At 50.8% G+C, this 14,400-nt stretch overlaps 1 protein-coding gene across 3 annotated transcripts in view; it reads left to right on the top strand.

Moving 5' to 3' along the window:
- The window catches only part of SPECC1 (sperm antigen with calponin homology and coiled-coil domains 1), a 212,290-nt gene that overhangs the window by 51,946 nt on the left and 145,944 nt on the right, over window positions 1-14,400 (top strand). For all 3 annotated transcript variants that reach the window (XM_055576420.1, XM_055576422.1, XM_055576421.1), the window contains 2 exons: window positions 5,054-5,220; window positions 12,199-12,337. In XM_055576420.1, the coding sequence (XP_055432395.1) occupies window positions 5,074-5,220; window positions 12,199-12,337 (286 nt within the window). In that variant the 5' untranslated portion in view covers window positions 5,054-5,073. The remainder of the gene's footprint in view (window positions 1-5,053; window positions 5,221-12,198; window positions 12,338-14,400) is intronic.

Genomic DNA, 14,400 nt, shown 5'->3' on the forward strand with positions numbered 1-14,400 from the left:
TATTTGCGATGGTCCAGAATGGTTTCCTGGCTGCCTTTCGATTTTCTTGCCTTAAAAGGATAACCAGTCTGAGGCCCGAGACTGAAGCAGCTGAGCCGCATGATATCTGACCCTCCCGCTGCATGGACCGTGTAGTGTTCCTGACTGTTCTCTCCCTCTCCTTCTCTTCCATCTTTTTTACTTAACTCTACTCAATTTATGAGTTATGGCTTAAATAGAAGTCTTACACCGTTCTAGAGAGGAAAGAAACTTGATAAGAATATAAAATGAACAATTTAAGGAAAACAGCCCTGGGAAGACCCTCTCCCTGCCCTTGTGGAGTGAGTTCCTAAGTTTAAGTGTACCTCGGATCCTCAGATAATACAGGTTTGAACTGCATGGATCTACCTACAAGTAGGTTTTTTCCCACAGTGGATCCTTCAGTACATCTTGGTCCATAGTTGGTTGAATCTGTGGATACCAAGGAACCACAGACTCGGAGGGACCACATATGTGGAAGGACCACAGACATGGAGGGCCGACTATAAATGATGGATAAATTAAGCCCCACTTTGTTCAAAAGTCAACTGTAATTTCTTGATCAGTTTGATCCTCTTGAGTTGGTTAGAAGAATTTTTAGGAATCAGGGAATTACTCATAGAAATCTTTTTTTTTTTTTCCCCATCATCTTGTGCTTGGCTAGAACCCATCTGTCTATTTTCTGTTATAAACTCATAAACCTAAGAAAAGTATCGTTCATCAGCATGCACACGGTGTTGCCTTTCAGCCACTGGGGCCAGTCCTAGTGACTGTGGGGTGTCTGCTCGTTGTTCACCCTCCTCTGCACTTACCCTCTGTTGGGTTTCCAGGTGAACACAGGCTGCTCTGTGAGCAAGGAGAGACCTTGCTTACGTCTGGAGCGTCTGTCTGGTTCCGGCCACTGGACATTGAGTCCGTGGATTCATCGCTGGGTGTTGCTGAATTGATAAAGCCAAGCAGCTCTTGGCTAAACACTGTGAGCATTTGTGAGTAGGCAGCTGGTGCTCATTGAGTGTCTTCTGTTGTGTGATGCAGGCACCAAAAACTCCATTTATCAGGTGAAGATGTTGGGAATCGTAGTGTTTTGAAAAGCATGCCTGAGCCTGGGCGGTGAGCAGTGGAGGTGGAATCAGACCAGGAGCTCTGGATCCGGAAGTCTGTGTGCTTTCCTCAGAACACTGTCCAGGGAGGCCGTACCCATCCCTGGTGTGTAAGAGCCAATTAAAACTGGATTTGAATCCTGGCTGTATCGTAAACTCTGTGGTTTGGGCAAGTTCCTTAACCTCCTAAACAGAACCAAGTGTCCCCATCTTAGACTGAGGGTGATGCTACCTTGTAGGGTTATGATGAGGTTATGACACGTGAAGAGGGCTGAGCAGCGCCAGGCCACGTGTGAGGGGCAAGAGGAGGGTCAGAGAGGAGGCAATGGGAAGTGGATTGGGTGAAAGTCTGCAGAAGCTGGGAGTAGGCCTGGTGCCCTGCCCAATTCCAGCAGGAGGATCCTGGGGAGTGGACAGTGAGCAGGGCAAGAGCGGGCCAAGCACTATGGATGGCTCCAAGGATGTTCCTTTCGGGGTCTATTCCTGGAAAGCCCAGGGCTGGGTGTGGGCAGAACAAAGGAAAGAGGAGGCCTCGGAAGATTTGGGGGACACGAGGAAGACCCGGTCCTGCTGGAAAGGGCAGGCGATGCTTAACGAAGTCCTAGACATGGAAAGTGGGGAGCAGGGCGCCGAGCTGGCCTTCAGCCCGGCTGGAGGCTGAAGCACCCCCACCCAGCACCCTTGTCCTCTCCTCGTCCCAGAAAGTGGCACTGCTCTGGTGGAGCCCGCTACCTCTCAGGGCGTATTCCCCCCAACACAGCACCCACCCCAGCACCCCTCCCCTGGCACTCTCCCTACCAATAGGACTCTCTTCCTGGTTCAAGGGGAGACGTTACTTATTTCATTTCTGTATATTTTGAATTCTGGAAGAAGATGGAATTTGAAGAGTCTGGCTGGTGCATGAATACAAGATAGATGTCTCCATCTGGGAAAATGAAGGAAAGACAAGGATGAAGAGTCAGGCAGTGTGGAGGGGCCCAGGGGAGGAAGGTCCTCTGTGTACCTGGATCTGGGAATAATCAGATTGGGCTCAAGGTTCTAGGAGAATAAAGATGTAATGATGCAAATGAAGTGACCCTGAGAATTTTGCCTCAGAGCAAGTAAGTGCAGCCTTCGAGAAGTGGCTGCGGGTCTTTCAGGTGACTGTCTGGAAGGCTGTCAGGTTTGTTGCCAGAGATTAAGAGTTTAGATCTGGAATTTTGACTGAGATGCATTTTCCCCCTTTCCTTTCTCTTCTCCCCCGCCCTTTTTTCCTCCCTTTTTTTTTTAAAGATTTATTTTTGGCTGCTCTGGGCCTTTATTCTGGTGCACTGGCTTCTCATTGCTATGGCTTTTTTTGCTGTGGAGCGCGAGCTCAGTAGTTGTGGCTCATGGGCTTAGTTGCTCTGTGGTGTGTGGGATCTTCCTGAGCCAGGGACTGAACCTGTGTCCCCAGCACTGGCAGGCTAGACCACCAGGGAAGCCCCCTTCCTTTCTTTTTTTTTCTTTTTTTATGCCAAGGGCTTAGGGAAACATTGGGAAGATTTTCTACCACCTTCCTTCTGCTTTTCCTCTTCAAGGTCTTATCTTTCTTCTGGGGAATGAGTACAATGCATTTCATTTCTGGGTTGATGGGTAGATTTTGGAAAGCACAGATGCAGTATGGAATCACCTATGTTTTCACCAAGTAAGTCCTGCAACAGTCATCTCTAAGTAGTTGCAATCATCACCTAAAAGGGTGCCTTGATTAAACAGATACTTTATTTGTTGTCTCCATGAGTCAGACTGACATGTCATCAGTTGGTTCTGCAGTCATGGGTAAATTCATCAGCAATTCTCTCCAAGAATTACTCAGGCTATGTTCATTCATTTTATATTGAGAGTCCTAATAAAATGAGTTGCTATATAGGTCTTAACCTAGGAATTCTTCCTTGTTGCTGTGGAAACAAGCATTAAAAATTGTGGGCTGAGAAAGAAAAATAGCTGGTGCTAAACATCTGTGAAATACACAAGAAGTGGTTGTTTAAATACAGAATCTTAAAAATCGTGATACCTGGAATCAAGCTGAGACTAATAAACTATTGAACTAGTCATATGACTGAAATCATGAGTAATTTTTCTCAGAAATGCTTTAGAAAACAAATTGCTGTCTTAAAATACTATTTTCACCTGTAGTCACATTGGCACAGCTGCCAGGATAGCAGTGCTCAGAACGAGTGCCAGGTACAGTCCTGGACACTGGCCACCAGCTAAGCTGTTTAAGTAGGAGCAGGGGCTGGGTGGCCCCAGCTGGGAGGCCGTTGGTTGAAATGATGTCCCCAGGAAGGGAGACAAGAACAGGAGGACATCCCCGCTGCGCCAGGCTGGGGGAGGCAGCCTGTTCATTTTCTCTGGGGCAGAGAGGGGTGTCCTGGGATGCGGTGAGGGGAGAGGTAGCCCAGGGCTGCTGAGCACCAGCTACGATCCGGGAGGCGAGCAGTTAATTAGACCCGGCTCTGGGGTCTGGGGCTTCCCGGGTGGCGCAGTGGTAAGGAATCTGCCTGCCAACACAGGAGCCACAGGAGACGAGGGTTCAGTCCTTGAGTTGGGAAGATCCCCTGGAGGAGGGCATGGCAACCCACTCCAGTATTCTTGCCTGGGAAATCCCATGGACATAGGAGTCTGATGGGCTACAGTCCATGTAACAGTCCATGGGGTCACAGTTGGACATGATTGAATACCTGGGAGCGCAGCCACTGCCGTCACTGTCACCTGGTGGTTGGTGGTGGTTCAGTTGCTCAGTCGTGTCCAACTCTGTGACCCCTGTCCGTGGGATTCTCCAGGCAACAATACTGGAGTGGGTTGCCATTTCCTCCTCCAGGAGATCTTCCTGACTCAGGGATCAAACCCAGGTCTCCTGCATTGCAGGTGGATTCTTTACCAACTGTGCCACTAGGGAAATCCAGTGGTGGTGTTTTTTAAAGTGCATTTTCCAGTTTGTTTCTTATCTGCGGTTTTGGTCCTTGACCTCACATCCCTGGTCGTGAGCATCCACAAGGACAGGCAGAGTCGGAGTCCCATTGTGCTGCTGAGAGGGAAATGGGCTCAGAAGTTCATGGCCAGCCGGCCCACGTCCTCAGCAGTGATGGCAGGACCCAGGCCACCTTCCTCGCCTTTGGACGTGGGTTTCCCCCAGGTTTTTAACCACATCCTGCTCCTTTGCACAAGCTGTCTTTCCTAGAACATTTTAATTGAGTAACTCTACCCTATAATGGCAGGTCTGCCTGATCAAAATCTTCCCAATTAATTTTTAATTGATACCATTTTTGTCCAAAAGAAGAAAAAAAAAAAGCTGTGCTTCTGTGAAATTGAATTTTCAAGTAATTCATTTATGTCTTATTTGGAAATTATGTAAGTTGCTCTACTGTCAACCCTAAAATGGCAAGGCTTACAGACACAGTATGTCTCAACTCCAGCTGACCTGTTTTATGTGGGGAGATACATGTATTTCCACATTGCTGAAGAGTAATGTCATAACGTTTCCCTTGTAGCTCAGTCAGTAATGAATCTGCCTGCAGTGCAGGAGACCTGGGTTCAATCCCTGGGTTGGGAAGATCCCCTGGAGAAGGAAATGGCAAGCCACTCCAGTATTCTTGCTTGGAGAATCCCATGGACAGAAGAGCCTACTGGTCAGCCCACGGGGTTGCAAGAGTCAGACACGACTTAGTGACTAAACCACCACAACCCATGTCAGAACATGGGTAATGGTGCACGTGTGTTTTCAGTAGTTCAGTGAGAGCTGTTGTGAAGCTGTAGAAAGGAACCTGGTGGGAAGGTACCATCTCAGGAGGAAGGTGCTCTCTGTGCATCCTCATCTGGAGGCTTGTTCTCCATGACAGTGGTGATGCCCATGGTGCATGGGGGTGAAGCTCTGTCAAGTGTGGACACACGGGTTTTCTTTTCTACTCTTTGTACAGAAGGACTCCCTGGGACAAACATGAGGAGCGCAGCCAAGCCCTGGAGTCCAGTGACCAGGGCAGGGAGCCATGGGGTGGACCGCCCCCGGCCCCTCCCCGTCCCCTCTCCCGGCATGAAGAGCTCCAAGTCTTCCACCTCGCTGGCTTTTGAGTCCCGACTCAGCAAGGTATGGATGGGACACCGGGCAGGGCTGCTGGGTGCCCCGAGACAGTGAGCAGGCCCCAGGAGGGCCCCAGCATAGCTTGACCTGAAGGCACAGAGCAAAGAGGGTGCAGTTGGGGTGCCCTGGGCTCAAGAGGAAATCTGTAGTTGAGCAGAGACAGGGACCCCCTGCATGGACCATGTGGACTCTCCAGCCAGCATCTGACCCCGGCGTCCACTGGACGGGCTCAGGGTCACCAGGGTCCTCATAATCCAGGTGTCACTGCCCCACTGGCCTGCATCTGGGCTTCTCCTCTCAGGGTTCCCCTCCCCCAACCAGGGCAGCCCCTGGGGGGCTTCCCTGCTGGCTCCTCCTCACCCTCTGGGGTTCCTAACATAAGTGGACTGGGGCCCCTCCTTACACCCTGAGATGAAACTCAGAGACCTTGTCACTGGCCTACACATACCCACACTCTGGAGAAATCAGTGTAGCATCCTAACTATAGAAGGAACATCATTTATAATTAAATCATCACGTTTCCACCTGCAACTGCCTGTGTGTGGCTCCACTGAAGGACCTGTGATGCTTCTTGGTGCCCCATGGATGTGGCCACTCCGAGCAGACAGATTCAGGGTTATCGTGTTGATGACTTGGGCACTGGGAAGGCTGGGGTAATGGTTTGAATGCTGAGCACTCTTGGTAAAGTTGTGAACCCAAGTGCAGTCTTCTCCTGTTCTTTTTAGAAAGCTGAGTGTATCTTAAAGTCTTACAAGAAACACATTGTCTTTATACATAAAACAAAGGGATGCTCTCCACTCAGATAACAATCAAAGACGCTCCAGCTCAGCGAGTGTCTGAGGGATCTGTGAAGCGTGTGGATGCAAACAGTTCCTTGTGCCAGGCTCTAGGAAGGACATCTGGGGTCTCCATCCTCCCACCCGGTAGACACCAGTACCGCCTCCAATCACGGTGGCAGCTAAAGACGCACCCACAGAATTCTGACACACTCCCTGAGGAATGGCACTATTCCTGGTGAGGACAGTTCTTGTAGGAGACAGCGTCCACTCATGAGCTCTGACACGGCATGGGGGTGACACATGGATCTGTCTCCAGCCAGCGCTCCTCCGGCTGCCTTTGTGACCCACCTCCTGGGCATCTGGAGGCCCCTTGAGGGTAACATACTCCACATTGACTGGTCTCCTTCCCCTCTGGCTCTCCCACCTGCAAACCTGCTCCTCTATACTTTCCCTGTTCCAGTAAATAGCAACTCCCTCCTGTCGTCGCTCAGGCAGAGCCCTGACATCATCCCCAGACCCTCCTTTCCTCACATCCCATGGTCCACCTGCCTGCTCTTGACTTTGCAGCCCATGTTCCATTCTCAACAGAAGCCAGGTGGTCCTGTCAACACAAGTCGCTCCTCTGCTTAAAATCCTCCAGGCTCTCCCCACCCATTCAGAGGGGAGTAAAGTGTCCTCCCACCCTGCCGAGCCTGGCTCCCCGGGCTGCGTGCACACAGCTTCTGGGCTCCCCCTTGCTGTCCTGTTGCTCCCTGGCAGTGCTCAGTGTGGGCTGAACACCCGGCAGGGGCGGTGGGTGTAGGAACAGCTCGCTGAGGAGGGGGTCAGACAGGCCGCATCAGGACCCCAGCTCTGCCCGCTGCTGGCTGTGGAACCTCAGGCAGGCTGCGTAGCTGCTCCGAGATGGGGTGAGGACTGTATCTGCCCTGAGACGTAAGTGTGGATAGTGTCCTGCACATAATTTTGTTTATCATTATTCTGTTATCCTGGCCCTGACCATTATTTCCATCGTTTTAATTTTTATTGTCTTTGACCTATTGGGAGACATCTTCAACGTGGATTTTAAATGAATACATACATTTCCCCCATAACCGACCCTGAGAACTTCTGGAATATATTAAAATATTTTCAAGCAGTGTTTAATCACAGGTGAAGCTCAGGTGTGTTTCCTACTGATGATGAACCAGTAAAATGGTAGCCGTTTCTGCCTTTGATGGATGTGTGTTTTGGAAACTGGTTCCAGTGGGAGGACATCGGGGGAGACGCAGACACTCCTCTGGAGGCTCTCAGCTCTTGTCCTGGTCCTTGGGGTTGCCAGGCCTGAACCTGTGAAAGAGGGTGATGGGGTTGGGGGAAGGAATAGCTGAGAGCTGCACCCCCGTGCTCTCTGACCCTCCTCTCCTCTCTGCCTCTGTGGGCAGAGGAAGAAGACAAAACCCAGAGCACAGAAGAGAAAGAGGCGACAGACACTGACAGAAAAGCAAATGGCTTCCCCCTCGAGTATTTTACTGCCAAAATCTGAGCACTCAGAGAAGCTGAATTATACACTGAACACGACATCCCACCAGCTGGATGCCACATCTCACTACGGCTGCTTTACAGGACTTCCGGGTGGCTCGGTGGTAAAGAATCACCTGCCAGCGCAGGAGACTCGGGTTCAACCCCTGGGTCAGGAAGATCCCCTAGAGGAGGAAGTGTCAACCCACTCCAGTATTCTTGCCTGGGAAATCGCATGGACAGAGGAGCCTGGTGGGCTACAGTCCATGGGGTCACAAAGAGTCAGACTCGACTGAGCACGCACACATTACCTACGACTGCTTTGCAGGAGATGGACAGATATAAGTGTAGACAGATATGTTTTCACTGGCCCAAAATAGGCAAACTAAAACACATGCACCGAAAGTAGAATGAAAGACCCTGCTTCAGATGCTGGCCTGAGCTGTCCAGCCGTGGAGGAGCAGATGTGTGTGGGGAGGAGCAGGAGCCTGGATGGGATGGCGAGGGTAGAGGGGCTACTGTGAGTCCTCCTCATGTCATTGAGCCCAGCACAGGGAGGCAAGCCCCCCAGGCTCCTTGATGCAGACAGGCCACTAGAAGGCCCATGTCTGTTAGTCAGGACTCTCTTGGTCACAAATGACAGAACATTGACTTAAACAGAAGAGAAATCTATGGAAGACATCTGAGGTTCTGGGTCACTGTGTGCAGGACAAAGGTGCAAGACAGGAGCGTAGAGAGACCGGGACCACGGATGGGACTCCCCGGGACTTCACGTCACCTTTCTCTGCTTCTTTGTCATCTTCTTTGTCACGTGGTATGAAGTCTGGCTGTCAGTCCTGCCCATGCCTCCCCCATTCCTTGGAGGGCCCAGCTAATGCTTGCTTCTGGTTGGTTAAAAGAAAGCAACAAGCAAAGTATTGGGAAAGGTCTCTGCTTGGTGGGCACGAGTCATGTGTTAACCCCATCCAGTTTCCTGTGGCCAGGGCTCAGGGTCCCCGTAAAGCGGTCTCATGGTTTATGTTCTCCTTGAGTCTTGGGGACTGGGTCAGTCCTGTTGCTGTCCTTCAGGAAAGAATGCTCCACAGTTGCACTGCCCGAAGCAGGAGCCACCAGCCCGTGTGGCGGTGATGATCCCTGAAGTGTGTTGGGAGTGCAAGACACACATCAGGTTTTGAAGACCGAGTGCAAAAAAAGGAAAAGACCTCATCGGTGTGTTCTACATTAATTGATAATATTTTGAATGTATTGCATCCAGAAAATATATCACTAAATTTAAGGTTGCCTGTTTCATTTATGTTTTTTAATGTTCCTCCCAGACCATGTAAACTTAGGTCCATGGTTTGTATAATATTTTCACTGACAGTGCTACTCTAAAACCTTTTGGTTTTCAAAGTGTGGAACCCACAGCAGCAGTACCAGCATCCCCTGGGAACTCGTCTGAGATGCAGATCCTCAGGCCCTACCCAGACCTAGGGGATCAGAAACTTGGCAGGGGCACTGGGGCTGGGGTGCAGGCATCCGTCTGCATTTTAACAGGCCCTTAGGATTCTGACAAACCCTGAAGTTTGAGAACCACTGCTCCAATCGTTAACATGTTTTCCACCTTGAAAGACCAGATTGTGTTTTGTGTGATTGTTTGAGAACTTTGACATCCCCCACCCCCTTTTTGTGGAATTGAAGGAATATCTTAGCTACATGAATCTGTGAGCTGTTCAGATATTTTCCTTTTGTAAGCTTTCATGTACAGGTGCTCAGCAGCTTAAATATCAGTGGAAGCGTTGGTGAAAATACTTATTAAACACATCAAAGCAAGACTGATGCTTTTGTAGGGATCTTGTATAACAAACCAGAGATCTCAGGTGGTGCCAAAGCTGCATTCGATGACCAGGAAACAAAGTCAAGAATGCAGCCATGAACAGAGAAAGATGAATTAGTAACCTCACTCCAGCCGTGTGGCCGGCGTCTCCTGGCTCCTCTTAGGCTCTGGCCCAGTGGAAATGTTCTGTGTCTGATATTGCCTCCAAGAAATAATAAGAGAGGCTTTAGCTGTTTGCCTCAGAGGACAGGAAGGATCAATCTAGGGTCTGTATGTCCTGCCTCTGGGGAAAGTACTAAGCAGTGAATCTTTCTCCAAAGGAATTCCTCGTGGAAGGTGCAGGAGAAATGAAGGGCTTCCTGTAAAAGCTTTGCTGCCACCCAAACGGGCCATGCTGCACTAGGGAGACAGCACGCCACTGGCCTGGAGCATGTCTGTCTTATCCTTTTGCCAGTGAAGGATGGGATCAGATCTTTTTATAATACAGGTTGGGACCCCAAAGTCCAAGAAGAGGCCGAGGAAGTTGGGTACAGCTGGTAAAATGGAACTCAGAAGTGGGCTTCTCGGAGTTCACTCAGATGTGTACCATGGCTTGATCTGTTTATCAGGTGAAGAAACAAAAGCACAGAAAAAAAAACAAAAGCACAGACAGATAAAGTAATTTGCCCTGGGTCACACAGCCAGTAAGAGGCAGAGCCAAGATTCCAACCCAGGATTCCAAGTCTGGACTTAGAGCTGGTGCCCTAAGCTGCCACCCTGTGCCGCCCATGTGACATGGCTGTCCTTCAGCCCTGTCCACAAGCCCCGGTGGTGTCCCCGGCGTCTCCTGGCTCCTCTTGGGCTCCAGCCCAGTTGAAATCATACAGGCGTTGGAAACACAGTCCCGGGCCTGCCTCCCAGTCCTGCCTCATCCATGCAGCCTCGAGCGAGTTAGTTAATGCTCTTTGTCAAGTCCAGTGTGGTCAAGTTGTGCTTTGAATCGGAAGTAACATGTGAGTCAAGGACGTAGAAGGACCCAGGCTGCTGCATGTCATCAGCTCCTGTCTGTTCCCTTAATTCTGCCTCTGACCCTCCAAACAGGCTTACCACCTAGTCTTCACAGCAAGAACTTGACTTTGCCTTCCTTCCACCTCCCCAGGTGCTCTCTCTATTTCCCCACCCCTGTCTGCCCTCCCAGCTGCCTCCTCTCTCCCCTCCCCCACCCTGCCCGAGCCCTCCTTCGCTTCTGCTCACAGAGGGGTCTCTCCAGCAGACTCAACTGGATGGCTCGCCTGGCTGGAACACATGGGTTTCCCTGTTGTCTGCTCATCACGTCCGAATCCTTGTCACTGCTGCTCCTCATCCTTATTTCTCCAGGAGCCAGGAGGGTCCTGCCCTGGCCCCATGTGCTCCCCCTTCCTTCCCCACCCTGCTCCCTGCCCCCAGCTCTTAGCGTACACCTGCAGCCTCAGGGACACCCCATCCACTTGGTCCTCCAGGCCTGGTCCGGGGCACCTGCTCCATGAGGACGCCCACCCCTCCCATTTTTGTTTTCTTCACTGTTCATGAGTCACTGCACAGGAACTAGCCCCTTTGCTGGTTGTTGACCCTGAGAGCAGGCTGCCCACTCCGCTGTGACCCGTGTGCACCCTGGCCCGTGGATTCGGCACATTGCATGCACTGAGGGTGGACACCCAGCTGGCAGTAGGCCTTCGGAGCACAGTGTCCAGGATGGTGGGAGCAGCTCTGGGGGCTGTGGTGAGAGGGGAGGGGGCCCAGGCTCTCTGTTCCACCCCCTCCCCGTTCTCCCTCTCTGGGCTCCTTAACCTTCAGGAAATGGCCCTAGAGCAGGATGGGGCCCCTGACCAGTGTGGTGGCCCGGGCTTCCCACTCCAGGTCTCCTGTTGATTCGAGGGAATTTTCATGCTGTTTCTCAGAGTGTCATGTGTGTTTGCGGAGGCTCCAGACACCTGCCTGCCTCGTCTTCTAGAAGGATCCCCTCCACAGCTATCTTTAACCAAGACTCTGTAGTTGGGAGAACTTATTTGTGGTTTTTCTCCTTCAGCTCAGGTATGGTTTACCTGAGCCGGAGTGTGAGCTCATTTAGGGCCACCCCTAGGGCCACCCCCCCCCCCCCCCCCACACACACACACTTCAATACCTTTCAGCAAATGTTCGTTCTCTGCCTTCCCTGCGGGGGAAGAAGGCAGACAAGGAGCAGGGGTCCTGCTGTCTTTCTGCCATCCCTAACCATTCTTCTGGCTCCACAGCAGTCCCTCTCCTCCATCTGAACATGGTGTGTATGGGGTTGCCTGCCAGCGCTTGGGGTGGGCACCTGTGGATGTTCACCTGTTTGTATCTCTTCCCTCTGAGAAGGGAAGAACCTCCAGAGGTTTTTGTGCTACTTTTTATTGTCTTTGAATTTCTTGTGTGTCACTCTATCCTGACTTCTGTGTGCCATATAGTTCTTTTTTCATTGGTTCCCAGTCTTTTAACTTAAGAAAAAAAACAATAATACATCAGGACCATCCTGGTGGTCCAGTGGTTGACTCCCTGCTTCCAATGCATGGGGCATGGGTTCCATCCCTGCTTGGCCTGCACGCTGGGGGCAGGGGGTGGGGGTGTCTCAGCCAAATAATACATAAAAATACACATCATATTTTTAAAACTTCATTATTTGAATGTGATTGATGGGTGGTGACTGCCCACGACCTTACAGGGATCTCTGAAGCAGTGCTGGAGGACCGCGCTAGGACCAGAGGGCATCTGGGTTTGTCCACTCTGCGCTGTTCCCTCCGGCCCACTGCCGCCCGAGGAGCGGGGTGGGCAGGTGGGGCCCGCTCTGTGGTTTGCTGGTTTATGGCGCTCCTTCCCGAGAACGCATCTCTTCACCCTCTCTCCTCCACCTCTCAGCTCAAGCGGGCCAGCAGCGAGGACACCCTCAACAAGCCCGGGGCGGCCGTCGCTTCCGGGGCAGCAGCTCGGCTGAAAAAGACGTCCACGTCCGGGGCCATCTCCGAGCTCACCGAGAGCCGCCTGAGGGGCCCCTCAGGTAGGCGGGAGTGGGGACAAGGAGGTGGGAGGGTCTCAGGGAGGTGGGGGTAGGTGGGCGGGGTCTGGGGAGGCGTGGGACATGTAGGGGAAGCCCGGGGCAGAGGAGCCCTGGAAGCCCATTCTTGTCCATTTGAAAGCATCTCAGGGCTTCACTCCCCCTTTCCTTGTCAGGTCTGTCGGGACCACTTTGAGTCAGGAGCTTTTAGGCAACATTCCACAACGGGGGGTTTCTTTGTCTCGGGGAGACAGACACAAGGGGACATGGAGGCGGTGGGGAGCCCTGTGTGTCCCTCCGCCCCTCTGCTTGTCCGTCACTTTGCACGTGTGGCCTTCGTGGGGATCCAGGCAGGTTGGTACAACCGTGGGGCTGTCTTGGGGTCTTGGTGTTGCAGTGTAGATGAGTGCGTGGGCCTGCAGGTCCCTGGCGGAGCTGCCCAGCCTGCATTCTGGGTCCTGTGGAGACCAGGAAGATCTCAAGACTGCTTACAGTCGTTCAGACGCCAGTGGCCGCTGAAAGCCGTGGGCATTCTCTGTGTTAGCAGTTTCTTGAGAAACAGAAAAGGTTTTTTTTAAAATCCATTATTCAGAGCATTGGAAACTTAAAACATCAAAGAATATATTTCATTCAAGAATATATTACATTTTCTTTTGCAGCATGTAGATAAGAAAACTGAGCTTTCCGTGGTCCAACTCACAATGCAGGCCCATAATTAATAGTAATGTATTGCTCAGTCGTCCAAGATGGGAACAGCTAAAATGTTCATTTATGATTGGGGTTTAATGGTAGCCTGCTTGTGACTTTTTCACTTTTACGTAAAATATCACAGATTAGCTTTCCAAGGCACATTTTAATTTACTCAGTTTTCAAAAAGTTGAATCTGTAAAGAATATATGTGACTCTTTTTATGATGTGGGAATGGCCTCATGTTTCTCTACAACCAGTTTTACTTTTCAAAAGACTGGTTTCATACTAAATATACACACATTTGGTTTTTCTAAATAATTTTATTTATTGATGCGCAGGCTTTACTCCACTTGCGGTGAGCAGGGGCGACTCTAGTTGCTGTGCTCAGGCTTCTCCCTGCAGTGGCTTCTCTTGTTGCAGAGCACAGGCTCTAGAATGGGCTTCAGTAATTGTGGCTCCCAGGCTCTAGAGCGCAGGGTCAATAGTTGTGGCTCACAGGCTTAGTTGCTCCGCGGCATGTGGGATCCTCCCATATCAGGGCTGGAACCTGTGTCTCCTGCATTGGCATGTGGATTCTTTACCACTGAACCACCAGGGAAGCCCTCACACATTTTGTTTTTAAAATACAGCATATGAAAGTACAATATATTTTTATCAAGCCAGCCTAAGACTGTTTTTACAAGTTAACAAAGCACCACTAAAAAACTAACCTACTGACCTCACTCTCAAATATTGGTGTAAAAACGTGAGGTGAAAATTTTAGCGAGTAGAATTCAGCAAATTAACAGAGATCAGATCAGTCGCTCAGTCGTGTCCAACTCTTTGCGACCCCATGAAGTGCAGCATGCCAGGCCTCCCTGTCCATCACCAACTCCCGGAGTTCACTGAGACTCACGTCCATCGAGTCAGTGATGCCATCCAGCCATCTCATCCTCTGTCATCCCCTTCTTCTCCTGCCCCCAATCCCTCCCAGCATCAGAGTCTTTTCCAATGAGTCAACTCTTCGCATGAGGTGGCCAAAGTACTGGAGTTTCAGCTTTAGCATCATTCCTTCCAAAGAAATCCCAGGGCTGATCTCCTTCAGAATGGACTGGTTGGATCTCCTTGCAGTCCAAGGGACTCTCAAGAGTCTTCTCCAACACCACAGTTCAAAAGCATCAATTCTTCGGTGCTCAGCCTTCTTCACAGTCCAACTCTCACATCCATACATGACCACAGGAAAAACCATAGCCTTGACTAGATGGACCTTTGTTGGCAAAGTAATGTCTCTGCTTTTCAATATGCTATCTAGGTTGGTCATAACTTTCCTTCCAAGGAGTAAGCGTCTTTTAATTTCATGGCTGCAGTCACCATCTGTAGTGATTTTGGAGCCCAGA

Source organism: Bubalus kerabau, chromosome 4, assembly GCF_029407905.1.
Source record: "Bubalus kerabau isolate K-KA32 ecotype Philippines breed swamp buffalo chromosome 4, PCC_UOA_SB_1v2, whole genome shotgun sequence".
Taxonomy (NCBI): domain Eukaryota; kingdom Metazoa; phylum Chordata; class Mammalia; order Artiodactyla; family Bovidae; genus Bubalus; species Bubalus kerabau.